This window comes from Ammospiza caudacuta, chromosome 11, assembly GCF_027887145.1.
Source record: "Ammospiza caudacuta isolate bAmmCau1 chromosome 11, bAmmCau1.pri, whole genome shotgun sequence".
Classification (NCBI taxonomy): Eukaryota; Metazoa; Chordata; class Aves; order Passeriformes; family Passerellidae; genus Ammospiza; species Ammospiza caudacuta.
The window spans coordinates 11,310,863-11,325,106 of NC_080603.1; the positions used below are offsets into that span (position 1 = coordinate 11,310,863).

Consider the following 14,244-nt stretch of genomic DNA (forward strand, 5'->3'; position numbering starts at 1 on the left):
GTGCTACACATATCACTTCTGCAGTTTGGGATGCTGAGTTTTATCGTGGGAAAGGGCCAAACCCCATCCTTGTAATCATCCTACAGCCTCACATGCCTCCTGCATTTCTTTCATTCTCTCCCCTCAAACGCTGGGACCATCCATGGTTTAATGCTTCGTTTTCTCTCCCTGCTGCAGCCTTGGTTCAAAGCTAATGTTTGTGCTAATTGCTTTCACCCGACTGTGTTTAAAGTGTGTGAACACAGCAGGAGGGGAGGAGCCATCTGCAGCAAGGACCCAGCTACACTCAAGCCTGAGCATCTCCAACACCAGCAACAAGGCAAGCCGAGAATATGGGCTGCTTCTCAAGTCCCAGAGAATGCTGCAGAGCTGGGTGCTTAAAATAAACCAAATCCCTTGAATTTGGATATAAATATATAGTAATATATTATATATTTATATATACTATATATATTATATAATATGAATATAAATAAACCAAGTCCTTGGACTTATGAAACTCATTTTGTGTGCAAGCTTTTGAGAAAACAATCCAGGGGTTTCCTTACCTCTGTTTACAGACCACAGCTTGGCTTCAGCCCAGCCTGCCATGTTCCCTCAGTGCAAACCATGTTTCTGCAAGTTATTCCCAGGGACAGCCACCAACAGATGTAGGGCTCATTTCTTGTGAACATTAACTGGAAACAGTCTGTCTCCAAATCATCTTGGTGGCTTCTGAAGTACCCATCCACAAATCATCATAAACCCAAAAGGAGTCCAGTGAGACCAACAAGCCAAGGACAGAGGACTCGGTGCTCACTCACCTCTCTGTACAGCACAGTCCTGCTGCCACCTCTGATGACACATATATACATTATATATGGGTTCCTCCCACAGATATATATAAACAGCAGGTTTATATATACATGTACAGCATAAAGCAAGTTACAGGTTGGGCCAGACACCATTCCTTTCAGCAGGCTGCTGGTTTTGCAGAGTACAGTGACAGGCAGGACCTGTCAGGGTGAGGATGAGGAGGGCTCAGCTCCTGCCCAGCTGTGTTTGATGCTGCTGTGCAGTGCCCTTTCCCTTTCCTTGGCCTCTTTCCAAGCCCCAGGTGAGGGTCACGCTGTTGCTGCACTGATGCTGGAGGAGGGACATCCCAAACCAAGGTGTGCCCATCCCAACCACTGCCCTCCTTCCCCCACCGGCCAAGGACACTGGGAGGGTTCCGAACCTTAGCCAAGAATTCTGGAAAACTGCTGATGTGCCGAGTGAGACAAGCAGCAGGTGCTGGCTGGGTCATGGCACCTCTGCCTTGCACACAGAGACGAAGGTGAGGGTGAATTCAGAGCCCACCCCTGACTCTGGCCTCAGGGCCAGGCTACAGCTCCAGCTGAGATGCACCAGTTGTGAACTTGGGGTGTTATGAGAAGAGACAGGAGGGCAGAATGAGGCAAAACACTGGAAAATTCCTCCTGGTGCCCTCAGGTAGAAAGCCATAGCACTGGCCTCTGCCTTGAACAAACCTGTGGAGGCCTCACGGCAACCACCAGAGCTTCTCCAGGGGAAATGAGCTAAACAGAAAAAAACAGCTTAGCAGAATTGTGGGGACTGTGTGCACAGGAAAGAATTCTAACACACAGGTACTACGAGCAGGGACTGCTGCAAGCAGGGACTTTCTGTGAATGAACAGGAAGGAGTGTGGGAACTCCTAAGAACTGGCACAATCACTCCACCTTATCCCCACATGATGCAGAAACTGAAACAAACATCTCATAAAGGCACATGGCTTCCCAATGTGCCCCAGGGAAAATCTGGGATTATGACCTTCAAAGGAAAATATGAGTTTTCTTGGTCTCAAGCAGGAGAACTACACCAAGCTGCTTCTCAGGGTGACTTAGTCTGGGGCCATGGAGAGAACCCAGAGCCACGTTCTGCAGATGTCATAGGTGTCTTTATCAGCATCCAGAACATGACAGACAGTTGGGATGATCCTGATCTCCACCACTCCAGAGAGTGCTGTCATAGGAATGAACCAATGCACAGAGCTTCAAAGAGAAAATTTTATGGACGCTTTTATACACATACACAAATATTTTAATATAATGGTAACTGAAATGTTATCCATATCCTTAGTACTGTCATAATTAACTAAAAAGATATTTTTTAAAATTTTGTAAAAATGACATATTTTACACATCTTCTATTTACAATTGCAATATGCTTAAATGTTATAAAACATCCACTCTGACCTTTAAAATATATGTATAGTAGGACTTAGTATTAGATATATTATAATTTATAGCAAACGTAGGGTTTGCCGTGTACCTATCTATTCAATGGGAATTTTGTAATCAGCCTGGCTTAATAAAGGCTGCTCAAAACCAAAAATCGACAACCAAAAAGAAAAAGAAAAAAGAGAGGGAATGTGCAAATATTGGGGCAGGCAAAAAAAAAAAAAAAATTCTCAAGCTTGCATTTTTTAAAATAACACCGTGAAGACTTCCAATAAATTAAAATCTTAACCCTCAAATCCTTTTCCTGGTATTGTCCATCAACTTAATTTTCAGTACTATTAATCTAAAAGGAAAAAACAGCCTCAACAACAAAGGAGAAACCCCACCCCAGGCAGCAGCTCTTCCCCAGGCTGCAGTCAGGCATCAGGGTTTGCTGGAGTGGCTGCTGCTGGCACCGAGGAGCTGCCTCTATGGACGACTCGGGAATACGTGCGCTCCATCCCTGGATGCTTTGCTGACTCCTCCTTGTAGGCAATCTTTGCAGGAAAAAAAAATAAAAGCAACAGTGAGAGAGATCTGAATGATTTGGGGTCTGAAGTGTTTGTTGTTTAACCAAGGGTTTCCCATTTTCTAATTGTTGCCCAATGATGCCAAGGATCTGACAGAGGAAAGGGACCTTTCCCTGGTAAATGGAATCTGCAGGGATGGGGCTGGGCTGACTTCTGCCAAGCTCCATGGGGTTCTCTGAACTGCACCACTCTCACACAAGTCCCCTAGACATTGCAAACTCCAGGACACCCACCTCAGCACCTCCTGACCGTGCACAGACAGGCCCAGCTCTGCCCACGCTGTCACTTGGGGATACAGCAGCCCCACAGAGCTGCCCAGGCTGGGCAGCAGGGCTGGACCAAGTGCCAGGCTGAGCCTGGGGGCAGAACTGCAGTTGAACAGCAGTGGCAAAAGCTCTGCCCTGTCCTAAAGAATGAAGATCTTTTTCCTGAAGAAGCTCTTCTAGTCTTGGTAAAAGCTCTTTTTAAATCTGTCATCCTCCATGGGTGCTTTGTGGAAGCATTCAGAGCAGAGATGGGGGATCCCCACTGAACACACAGCACCAGCACTGGAAGAGAAGCCTTCCCCTTGACAAAGCTCCAGGTGGAGCCCTACAGCATCACTGCCAGCTGTCCCTGGCCAGGGCTGCAGCCACCCCTCACCTGGGCAGATCTGAGCAGGGACAGCCTCAGCAGCTTGGGCAGGAGCTGCTCCCACATCATGGGCTGCAGGGAGGGCACTGGGACTTGGGCACGCCCTGGCAGCCACTTTTGCTGCTATTGGAACTTGCTTTTGCTGCCATTGGCACTTGCTTTTGCATCAGGGGGCTCTTGTCCAGCTGCCCCACTGGCCTCCCCAAAGTTCACAACCAGGATCCTAAAGAACAGGCCTCTCAAGACTGCTCATGCACAACACATCACTCATACAGCTTAGATCTTTCTTTAAACTCCCTGGCAAGGGGGTCATTAGAGATGAAATGAAACATACCCAGCAGAAAAATCAGCAAGTGAGGGAAGTATATGACATTAAAAGAAAAAAAAATAGATGTAAGAAAAATGAACATACCACTTTTGGCTATAGTATTGAGGGAAATGTTAGACAGGGAAGAAGAGAAGCTGTATAAGCAAGGACCATGACAGAGCTGTCAGAAAAGAAAAACAAAAAAGAGAAAAACAAAAAAGAGAAAAAACATATGGTGATGAAAAAGTCACTGTCAGTAGGTGAGAAACAAAACTCTCTTGAATACAACAACGGGAAAGATGGCAAATTGTACTGGTGTAAAGCACACAACACAGATGCAAGAGAGCCTCAAGCCTTCCAACTGTGAGATAAATATTTCAGCCACAGTTTATGGCATGTGATTTCTCTGAGGAAATGCTCTGCTCAGAAGCAGAGAGTTTGTGAGTTCACGGCAAGAGGAGTAGAGTTTTCTCAAAACCCCCCACTGCCCAGAAAATGGGGCTGTCACGTTTTAGGCTTCCCCAAAGTATTGTAAGTGGGAGACTGTTTTCAGGGTGGACTTTAAAATTCAGATGATTTTGGTAAAAGAGATGACAATTTTGACTCTTGTTGGATGAACTCTTTACACATTAGCACTGATTTGTACACATAATTTTGTATTATTTAGTATGAAGAAAACTCAGAGCTCATGGATATAAATACAGGTATGAGCATTTAACAGAACTCTCCAAATGTTTTATGAATGCTGAATCTCAGGGGCTGCTCATGCCTCATTTGAGCTGACCATCCATTTTCCATTCTTGTGGGAAACAGTGGTTCACACAAGAGATATGGTGCTGCCTATGCACACTGACTGATGGCCAAAATAACTTCCATGTGAGATGTATAAATATTGATTAATAAAAAACATCCTTAACACTTACAGACTTAAACAGTGATAAATACTGGTTAGAATCACTGGAAGGCTTGAGGTTCACAAATCTTTATACACCTGAAGAGGAGAGGGGCACAACCCCCAGACCTGCAGCCACCCCTGAGCTCGACCCCATCCAGCAGGCACCAGGCCCCCAAGCAATTGGGAGCTTTACACCCAAGGAAAAACTCACTCAATGCCACAGTAACTACAACAATAGGCAAAAAATTCAGGTCAACCCTTATTCTACTCATATGTGAAGATGAATAATACAGCATGGGGTAATGAAGAGCCATGTAGGCACTGATACCAGTGGTTAAACCAAGTTACTCTGCACCAACAGGGCTTTGGGATGCTACAGGCACCTGGAAATGCAGCACAGCTGCTAGAGAGGAACTATTTATCACATGCAATCTAAGGTAGCCTGCCCATAAACATTCAGAGATATAATTAAACATGGTTTAATTAGCACTTCAGTATGCAAATTGCTCAATATTTAATTTAAACTGACAATATTAAAAAAAAAATCTGCCTGGACACAGCAGTAGATTAGCTGCAAGTGTGCACTGGAGTCCAATTCAGAATTTTGGGATGCAATTCATATAATGTATATATGCATGCTCATCCTTCTGAAGCTGCTAAATACATGGCATCTATCCTGACAGTGTACTCAAGTATAAAGAAAAAAATTGAAAAATAACCTTCTCTGAAAGCTGACTATAAACAGACACAATAAAGATATCTCTTGTGGTTGTAAGCTACATCTTAACAGCAATTTAGTGTTTTAATTAAATACAACACAGCTATAGGACAAAGCAAGAAAAGCATAAAGTTTAGACTAGTTTACACTATTTTTCTATGCCTCTAAATCCCAGCCAGCATTTTGCCTCACAAACATTCAGCTTTTCAATATGTAACAAGGCAGAAAACAGACCTTTGTTGATCAGATATAGAATATACTTCCATTAAAAAAAAAAAGAGGGGAAGAAACAAAAGCCAAAACGACAAGAAAATAAACTGCAAGGTTTTACTTCTAGTATTTTTCTCTACGGCTTCATTTGTCACTAGAAGACACAATTAGCCCCCCTTATGGAGCCCACCCAGCACCCAAATGGATTTTCTCACCTGTTCATTCATAACTACAGAGAGCTCGCTGAGCATGTCCTTGTAGTGAGACTTCATCTCTCCCTGATACTCAAACTGGTCCTCCTTAATGAGGCGCTCGTTGACATCCAGGGCATGGCCACAGGCTTCAGCAAACTGCCTGCAAGCACCAAAACACAAAATCAGTGACACAGCTTTTGCAGGAATGAAAAAACCCATCTATACACACACAGTGCTGCATCTCCTCTCCCACTTGCAGACTGCACCTTGTTGGAAGTGAATTTCAGAACTCATTCTCAGATCAAAAGGAATGTTTTCTGCTAGGGCAACCCAGAACTGCAGTAAATGTTTCTCAGGAGTGACTTGTCAGATAGGGTAAATGCAGATGTAAATGAGGCTGGTTCAAATCAGCTTGATTTCATGTCTTGTCTGCCTGCGCTGTGCAGAGTGTCCTATGTGTTATGTGGGGGGTGAAAACCTTAAAATTCATGTTTACCTGAAGATTTCCTTCAGAAGCTTAACTTGGTTATCAGGATATCTCTTAGCATTTGTCTCTTCAAGAAAAGCTCGAGCATAGGCCATTGGTCCAGCATTTACCTGGGTGAGAAATGCACAGCTCAGGAACAGAGAACAAGCCAATCATTGTTGTTTCTCTTGTGCTCCAGGGCTTGGAGACTGGCCTCAGGCAAGTCGGGCTGTGAGAAGAACATCCCCTCACTCCTTCTGTCACCAGGATGGAAGCTGAGGGGTTTTATTTAGGAAACAGGAGCTGCTCAACCTTGTACAGGCTGCAGACCTGTGCTGCCCTTTTCCAAGCCCCCAGCCAGCTGAGCATCCAGACAATTACATGTTTGTTTGTAGACATTATGATGAGAACACCAGGAATACACGTGCCTGTCACAATCCCAACTTTCCTAAATAGGGAATGACAAAGCAAATCCTAGCAAAACTCCCTTTAAAGAATCCACCTGCTTGTGATGGGTCATATTCTCAAGTGATATGGGACAGTTTTGTTAGAAAAGTCTTATTTGTTATCTAGAGTAGACTTGAATTGAAAGAGCAAAAAAAGTCTGGAATGATGAAAATCAGAATAAAAATTTAGGTACACGCATTGAAAAAAGAGAAAAAAGGCAGCAAATTTTCATTACCTTGACACTGACACTTCCTTGGAGCTTGAGCTGCAGTCGGATCATGTCCACTTCTTCCATTGTGCAAAGCTGATTGAGCTCTGAGACCTTTTTGGACATCTCATCAATGGCCACTTCGATGGGGTTCAGCTCTGTGCTGGTCTGGCTTATGACCTGAATCCTCTTCTTTACATAGGGGAACAAGTGACTGGCTGCTCAAGAGAAAGAGAGAGAGAAATGGGTCAGAGAACTCGCCCAACAAGGAAGTGTTTAGGAAAGCAGAGCAATTAAGTCAAAGTATTAACTTTTGACTTTATCAATCTCTTTATTAATCCATAAAAATTAAGTTTTAATCACTGAATGAGTAGAAGTGGCATAGCAGGTCCAAATTGAATTCTGATGTACCCGACACTGGAAGAGCATTTCCTTTTGAGCTCATCAAGGGCTGCAGCCACACTGCACTTGCCCTGGGCCCAGCAGGCTCTGGAGCAGATGCAGTGCAGGTGCCACTCCAGCACAACTGACTTCACCACTCCTCCAGCCATAGCAGAAGCCTTGCTTTCTTCTCAAACTGAAAGTGCTTCAGTTTACACAGGAAGCAAATGAAAACACATGACTTTATCAAACAGGAGGGGGGGAAAAAAAAAAGAAAGAAAAAAAAGAGAAGAAAAGACCATTTCCTTTAGTGAAAAGCACTGAGGTGAGATAGGTGCCAAAGGGAAAACCAGGGGAGAAGAGGAGTCATCAAATTCCCACCTAATGCCAAAGATGGAGCAGGACAAAGAGTGGTGGGAACTGATGACAGCATGTAATAACCCAGAGAAAATATTCTGCCAGAAGAACAGCCCTCTGTTTTTGCCAGGCAGACCATAACAGACTTTCACTTTCAAGTCCGTGAAACTACCTGCTTCAATGCAGATCTCAAAACACCTACTGCTGCTCAAGCACTTAAAAAAACCACACACAAGCTGTTCCTCCTTTCTTCTTCTTACAAGCAAAACTGTGTCATGTAACAAGACACCCTCAGACATCAGTGCCTCTGTCCTGGCTTGCCAGAACAAAACTTTTAGGTGACTATGCTTGCACTGTAAGCAGTTTTTTTCATGTTGTCCTTTGGGGGAAGGAGATGCACTGAAGTTGGCAAGGAACTGGATTTTCTGTCACTTGGGAGCCTTTGCTGTGAACATCAGCCTCTCTGCCCATGGCTGCCCATAAGAACAACGCCTCCATCTCAGACAGTTCCTCATACATCAAAATTCAGACATGTCAAGTTTCAGCAGTAGTCTCACAAAGGAGGCTTTTAAAAAGAGAGATTTTAATCATGATTAGAAGCAAAAAATTTCAGTTTAATATGACTCATTAAGAGAAGACATATCTAGTGCTCCTGACATTCCTGCCTTAAAACACTGACTGAAATCTTATGTCTAGCTTAAAAAATATTCTCTATAATGTATCTTACTCCCATTTTGAATAAAATTTTCTGCCTGCAAGTTTTACTCTTAGCAGAACAGACATGCTACTAGGCTTTTTCTTTGAATTGTTTATTATTAAAAGAAAATGGTTCTGAGTGCTAAGCTGCCTCCAGCAGAACCACTCCCAAGTTACATCACTGCAAGAACAGTTAAGATGTCAATTATAGGGAAAAATAAAGCAGCTGAATGAAAATAACTATCCCTAAGCTGGTCAGCAGGTCTGTAAGGAAGACATGGCCAAGACCCACAGTGAAAAGATGAGTCATCATCCTGCACAACACTCACCTGCAGATGAAACTACCACTAAAACATCATCCTTAAAGCAGTGAAGAGGTACTTTTAACATTCAACCCAAATACTGCCATGGGAGCTGGCAGAGAAATTATTCACCTTTAAAACTCTTTACTTCTAGTCAAGGCCTTTCATGGAACTCAAGGAGTTTGGCAAAGGCACTGTTATGATGCATTAAGTCTGATCTGAGCTAACACTTTTCTGATTGCCCTACATGCTTTGGAAGGTCTCCCAAACTCCATGCATGCCCTTCTCCTCTAAGCATCTGCTTCCAGGCAGCTCAGACCTAAACAAGCTCCAATTTACAGCGTGTCTGTCTCATTGGAGAGCAGGAAATCCAGGACATGCAGAGCTGGAAGCAGGAGCCAGGCATGGCAGAGAGCCAGTGATGGACCCCTGGCCCTTGAGCTGCCCCTGTGGGCTGGGCAAGGCGGGGTGGAGCAGGGGAGCAGACGTACTGGTGAGGATGGTGCGCCTCTTGCACTGCTCCTCCACCCCACCGTGCTTCTTGCCCGAGAGCGTGAAGGGCGTCTCGAACACGAAGCGGTTGATGTTGTGGTGCATCTCAAAGTCCGTCCTGCGCTCCTCGGCCTCCTTCTCCTCAAAGAAAGGGGTCACGTAGGTCACCTGGATGTAGGCGTATTTGGGGTCCAGGTCTTTGGGGTTCACCTGCAGGAAAACAATAAAATTATGTTAAGTGTGATGAGCTCCCAAGGCATCCATAACATTTTTGATGTGTTTATTTATTTATGGCCATACCGATGAAAACTGAGACTTCCAAATGTAACATTCAGATCATGGATGGATACAAGGGCATTTTACCAAGAGTTCCCTAAGAAGAGTGGCACCTTTGACAATAGCCATTGGCAAAAATGGATGAGAGCTAAACGAGACAGGAAACAACCTGCTTCTGCACTGCAGCAAACATCTGCTTGCTCATCTTGCACCATGCACTCAGGTCTGTCCCTTGTGCAAAACCACACGTCTTTCATACCTTGTTGGAATCCTGGATGATCTTCACGTTATCTATTCCAAACTTGTCTGCATAAAGTTTCATCAGCCTTTGAGAGATCTCAGACAAGCCAGTTAATTTGGGCTCTTTATAGATATACTCTTTACCTTCCTCTTCTTCAAAAAAGCCCTGTTTAGAAAGGAACAAAAGGATACAGTGAATATAACAGCCATGGCCAAACCTAAATGAGGTGCTTACATCAGGAATCAAAGTTGCCTGTATACCCACCAGAGCGTCCAGCAGGCCCCTTCCAGCACCTAAGTGAAAAGCTTACCTCTGTCCACTCCTAGCAGACATGTGCCCAGAGGTCACTGTTTATACTGGTCTGCAATCTCCAAAGTTACCCAGGAAAAGATTTATTCACTTAAGAGACTGAGCAGCTTAAAAAGTTAAAGGCCTTTCTTGAAAATGATGATGTGTGTACGATTAAAAAAACCCTCATGGATTAAAAACTAGAATTAAAAATTCTTTAAATCTTAATAATTTGGTTCAATTAACAGCTGTTTGCTAGACACTAAGCCAGCTGGGTTGTGTGCAGCATGTCACCTCCAGAGCATCCTCTGGGAGCCACGTGTGCAGGCACAGCTGGGCACTGCTGCCCATGGCCTTGGCATTGGAGCACCTGGGAACCAGCCTGCATCTCCTCAGGGCAGCTGAAGAGAAACTCTGGTGGGCACCTTGAAAGGCCACATAGAACTGCAGCACTTGCAGAGACAATTAGCAAATTATTCACGTTTGAAGAGAGAAAGAAAAACAACAAATAGACGCACAGACCGTGTTCCTTTGCAACAAAGGTACAGTCTTGTTAGGTCATTATTTAATACACTGGATGGACTTGGCAGAGCTTGAATAAAAGGGTCCACTAAGAGCTGAACATGAATCTGTCAGGCTTCAGAAGAAATACACACCTCTGAAAGTTAACAGAGCATTGCATCACCTGCAGGTGAGACACAGCTGCCCCAAGATGAACATGTACATCAGCACTGCAGGAGCACTCTCCCAGCTGGGCAGAAAGCAGGAGGTGCCCCTTTAACAAGGACTGCATTTGTCCCAGTGCCATGGTCGGCACCAGCCCCCTCCCGGGGTGTCATGTGCAGTTGGTGATGGGCACCACTGCAGCTACACTCACAGCCTCCTCCTTTCACCTTAGTGCACAGTGAGCCAGAGGAAAACACCTGAAGCTGCAGGGAGAGGGGGAAAGGCAGACAGCACTAGTGATGTCAGACCCAAGGCCCTTTGGACTTCACATGATGTGGCTTGGATTGCCAATTCTACAATAAGCCTAAGCAAACTGCTATCTGCAGAAAAACAGAGAAGCAGAAATTAATGAAGGCAAGAGATATCTCCAAAATCTATTCAGAAGGTACTCATGCAAAATCCAGCTTTTTTATCTGGAAGTGTTTCAACTTTGCCCTCTAAAATTATTGATTAGGCAAATCTTCACCAAAACCAAACAGAATTAAAATAAAATAAGCTATGAATTTCATTGCTTCTTTAGGACCCCCCAAGATTTATTTCAATGGGGATTAACAAATATGTGTATCTCTGGCTTCTCCTCCAGTGAGGACAAGGGGCAATAAAATTGTCTTTGAATTTGGCAAGTGTCAGGAGTGCTGTGCACATTACTGGAAACCAATAACTAATAGCTGCAAGAGCAGCTCATCTGACAGCATCTTCTTCAGTCTCACAGGAACCTTCTAACATTGCATGATTTTTAACAACATTATCAATTAAATTCCATAGGCATATGAAGACATTCACAGGTAATTAGAGAAAAAAACTAAAGCTCCAAAGCTGCTATCCTACAAACATCTGTTGAGCTGGGCAGGCAATTGACTTCCTATTGATTACACTGAGAAAATATCTACAGGATCATAATCTGGTTTCTGATCTTGTTTCCATTGAATCAAAACTGCTTTATGTGGCAAAACTCCATCAGTTTGATGCAATCATACTTAAACATACTACTATGTACTGTTTCTGTCAAAAGATATCTGCTTTCTGTTACTATTCAGTGTTTTCAACAAAATCCCTCCTGTTTTCCAAAATGATCACATAACAAGCTAGAATGTAGTTTATGCTCTTAAACCCTGATTCTGTGTATGCTGGAACAGAGTGCTTACATGTAAGTGCCAAATCTCTGCTGATGCTGCATGGCACACTGAGATGATATCTCTGTTAATTGTTTTACTTAAAAAAAATACCTGAAAACAAAAAACTAACAGATTTAGTCTTATCTCTAATGCAAGAGACATCATTTAAGGACATATTCCCTACAGCTGACAAGTGACAAGCAGAAGTTAACTGTGAGCTATAAATAATCATGTCTGCCATATGCTATATGTCTGGCAAAGACTATTAAAAGTAAGATTAAATACTTTTCAGAAGCCAAATATCCTCCAATTTCAGGATTTTAAAATATTAAGCAGCCAAGGTTACATTATCAATGCATTTCCCTGGATTATTTCCATCCTGGCTGGTTTGGTCCTGCAAGGACAATGCAGCCTCACAGATGAAAATTGTGACAGGGAGCAGCTGATGGTGATGGAAGGCACATGACCCCTGAACAGCAGGTTACTGGTTTCCACTGAGCTCTGATGCTCTGAGAGACAAGTTTTGAGCCAGGCCTATCACTGTGGGAGCTCTGATAAGGCCCTTCCTCATCCTCACACCCCTCCAGACACAGCCTTGGAGCTCACAGACTTTTCTCTGCCCTTTGGTGAAAGGTGCTGAGGTAAAGCCTTCTGCTTGACCTGCCAGGAATTGGCATCTAATGGTTCTTTCCCTGTCTCACCCCACAGTAAGTGATTGTAATCACTGTGAAACTCTGCCCTCCAGCTTCTCCAGCTCCTTGTACACACAGCAGAACAAACCCCAGCTCTGCCTTTGCCTGACACTGCTCTGAAAAACAGCTCTTGAATGTCTTTGCTTATCAGCACAATATGAGTTCTCAGGTATTCAGTACATTTATCAGGATTTTTTTGGCTCTTAATTCAAGAAAAATACTGATTTCTCAAACACTCATCTGTGAGTAAACTCATATGCACTGGCTAGAGTGGTCACTTGGGGGTGCAATGAGACATTGTCACCAAAGGCCTTTAACAGAAAGTGCAGTCTAAACCAGCAGCTGCCCTGAGATCCAGCTCCCTGAGCTGGGAAACAAATCTTGCTGGTGAAAACAGATGACTGTGTCCCCCCTGAGGATCATATTAATTCAAACCATCCCTGCACAGGGTCCCTGAAGCAATGCAGTAACCAAATTCTGCCTTTGCATGAAGAACAGTTTTCAGGTGCAGCAGCCGATCTTCCTCCACTAAGAACCCCCAGTATTCTCCCTCCCAGTATTAATCTTTTGTTCTTTAATCTGCTTTCCCTGCAGCTTTTGTTTCAGTTAAGGAACAGCAGCCACATCTCATCTCTCCTGCAAAGGGCAAGGGGAAAGCAATGCCTGTTGCCTTTAGAGCCCATGACTGGGGGGAACAGACAGAGGAAGACACAGCTGTGACACAGTCATACCCTTTAGAGCACTAAAGCTGTTTAAATGAAGTTGTCCTTGTGGCACTGGCACCTGGGAAGTCATTGCACTGTTACAGAGATGCTAACCCAGAAGTGCTGTAGCTAAATTACCCCGCGGGAGAGCCACTGGCTCTAGGAGAGCACTGCTGTCATTTTGAGGAAGGCCAGGCATAAGGAAAACTCTGCCCTTCCTCAGGTGCAGCTCCTTGCATTTGGCAAATTCAGCTTTGCTAATCTGTCCAGAGAGCCAGGACCTGCCATTCCCCCTGAATTTCATTTGCTTGCTCCTACAGGGACTGCCAGGACCTTGGCCATGGCCATGACCTGCCCAGAGTGCTCCAGTGGCCACTGCCATGAGCTCAGACTGACCCAGCAGCCCTGCCCTTGGGAGCTGCAGTGCAGGCCAGCAAAGCAGGCTTGCATTCAAACAGCATTAATGCTACCCCAGGAAATGCAACAGAGGAAGAGGGGCTCCAATCCCACTCCCAGTGGAGCTGGGAGGAGCTTCCATTGAGATGAGATGAAGCAGCATTGGGCCCCACAGTGCACACACAACATGATGACAGGTATAACTCAGTAGTTCAGGTAACTGAACAAACAAAAGTTAGTTTGCAGGATGCAACAATGAATGCAGCAATGTTATTTTATCTGCCATGAACCAAAGAATCGAGAGCACAGGAAAATTAATGTCAATTAACAGTAGAGGGAAGGATGAAGGATGTGTGAGGAGAATTAAACAAAACATGCAACAGAACTAGACTTACCACAGCCTTGAATAAGATCAAAAGGAGAAAAGAGCAAATTTCTGCATTAAAATCTAATTAGCAAACAGAATGATTCACATCAATCTGTTGTTTACACACTTTATATTTTAGAGCACAGGAAATTTTATGCTTGCCAAAACCAGGACTAAAAGGAACATGCTGGATTGCTACACTGGTTTGTGGTGGAAGAAAGCACAAAATAATGCTTCAAGGGTGCTGAAGCACAGCAGAGGGAATAATGCTACTCTACAGTACATTGCACAGAACCAGAGGTAGCCTGGAAGCAAAAGGCAGTCAGTGAAAAACACAACAAAGCA

At 44.1% G+C, this 14,244-nt stretch overlaps 1 protein-coding gene across 1 annotated transcript in view; it reads right to left on the reverse strand.

Annotated features, from left to right (window-relative positions):
- Window positions 1-2,116: 2,116 nt before the first annotated feature.
- The window catches only part of DOCK10 (dedicator of cytokinesis 10), a 141,980-nt gene continuing 129,852 nt past the window's right edge, over window positions 2,117-14,244 (reverse strand). Inside the window, exons 51-56 of the mRNA XM_058812233.1 lie at window positions 9,630-9,776; window positions 9,094-9,304; window positions 6,894-7,084; window positions 6,242-6,342; window positions 5,767-5,905; window positions 2,117-2,755 (exon numbers count right to left, since the gene is read on the reverse strand). Coding sequence (XP_058668216.1) covers window positions 2,636-2,755; window positions 5,767-5,905; window positions 6,242-6,342; window positions 6,894-7,084; window positions 9,094-9,304; window positions 9,630-9,776 — 909 coding nt within the window. The 3' untranslated portion in view covers window positions 2,117-2,635. The remainder of the gene's footprint in view (window positions 2,756-5,766; window positions 5,906-6,241; window positions 6,343-6,893; window positions 7,085-9,093; window positions 9,305-9,629; window positions 9,777-14,244) is intronic.